The 1,330-nt window shown below is 54.3% G+C and overlaps 1 protein-coding gene across 1 annotated transcript; it reads right to left on the bottom strand.

Moving 5' to 3' along the window:
• LOC308294993 (lactosylceramide 1,3-N-acetyl-beta-D-glucosaminyltransferase A-like) lies at positions 1-1,032 on the bottom strand (the record flags this gene model as incomplete). Its single annotated transcript, XM_080737929.1, has 1 exon — positions 1-1,032. The coding sequence occupies one exon, from the start codon at positions 1,030-1,032 to the stop codon at positions 1-3; it is 1,032 nt and encodes a 343-aa protein (XP_080594055.1).
• Between the last annotated feature and the right edge of the window lie 298 nt (positions 1,033-1,330).

Genomic DNA, 1,330 nt, shown 5'->3' with positions numbered 1-1,330 from the left:
CTACACAAAGGCTGCATTACAAGGATAAGAGTAAGGGTCATGGTAGGGTTTACACAGGAGGAGGAGTTTCGTCAACATGCAGTTTGTCTCAGATGCCTTCTGCTTGACTTGTGGATCTGTTGCCTTCTTCCAGAACTCGTACATGTCCCGGGCGGGATGACCATGTGAGGTCAGCATCTGCTTGTAAATGCATGGGTGGTCGGCCGCCTTGGCCGCCCCTCCAAAGAAGACGTGATCCCGCGGCTTGACGCCCATGACGTTGGCACAGATACCAATGAATACATCGTCGATATGGATGGAAGCATTGAGGGTCAGAGTTGCTTGGTATATCTTCTCCGCGACGTCCATCGAAACGACATACCCCGACCCGTACGTATAGTCAAGGAAGGTTGACCATGGGTACGTTTCGGGGGACAAATAGTACTTGCTCTCCCTGTCTCGAGTGGGCCCGTCGTGTGGGTCAGCCACATGGCCGACCCACAGGTCGGTCTGGGGCGCGTCCTGTAGGTAGTCCAATAGGTTGGGCGTGTGGACCAAAACGTCGTCATCGGCAGTCATGAAGTAGCGTGCGTGCGCGCAATGCTGGTGAGACCAGCGGAACTGCATAACCACCTTGAGTGTCAGGTTACGGAAATTGTCGGTGAAGTCCTGCTGGATCATGTCACCGTGGAGGCGGTCCTCGCGCTCCAAATCCTCCTGCATTTGCGTGGCTTGGCGCCCCGGGCCCCTCGGCGCTCCCAGGGCGAATAACACCTTAACCGCGACTCCCTTGGAACGCCGGATGAACTTCTCGTCGCCCCAGGTCGCTCGAATGGCGTTGCGTCTGTCCAAATTCTCTGGGGCGCTCTTCACGAAGAGGAGAAGGTGTACGTCTTGACCAGAACACTTGTCCTGGTGTTGGAGCAAATAAGTAAAGTTGCTGAAACGCAGAGCCTCCTGGCGGGTGATGGTGAAAGCCTCTTTGACTCTGTGGACGTCCGCGACGAGAGCCTGGACGTGGCTCATCTGCAACGTCAACAGAATGGTGGCCATGAGAAATGCTACGTGCTTAAGCAACGGACGGGGGGGGGGGGGGGGGGGGGTCAGCCACGACGGCCCTGTCTGTTGCATGGCGTTGCATGGCTTGGCGCACTGCGCAATTTCCCAAGCTGTCCTGCAGAAACGGAACGGCACTCACTGAAATCATACTGATATCTTCTACAAGTGCGAGGCGTTGTGTGCTTGTAGATCGGCTGTTTTCACTAGTTTAAATCATTTTTAAAATGATAAATACAAAACAAACGGTTTTGGACATACAAGGTTTCCACCTGACAACGACGAAATATAACTC

The sequence above is a fragment of the Nannobrachium achirus genome (genome assembly GCF_963921795.1).
Source record: "Nannobrachium achirus genome assembly, chromosome: 12".
Classification (NCBI taxonomy): domain Eukaryota; kingdom Metazoa; phylum Chordata; class Actinopteri; order Myctophiformes; family Myctophidae; genus Nannobrachium; species Nannobrachium achirus.
This window is presented reverse-complemented; position numbering and strand designations above follow the sequence as displayed.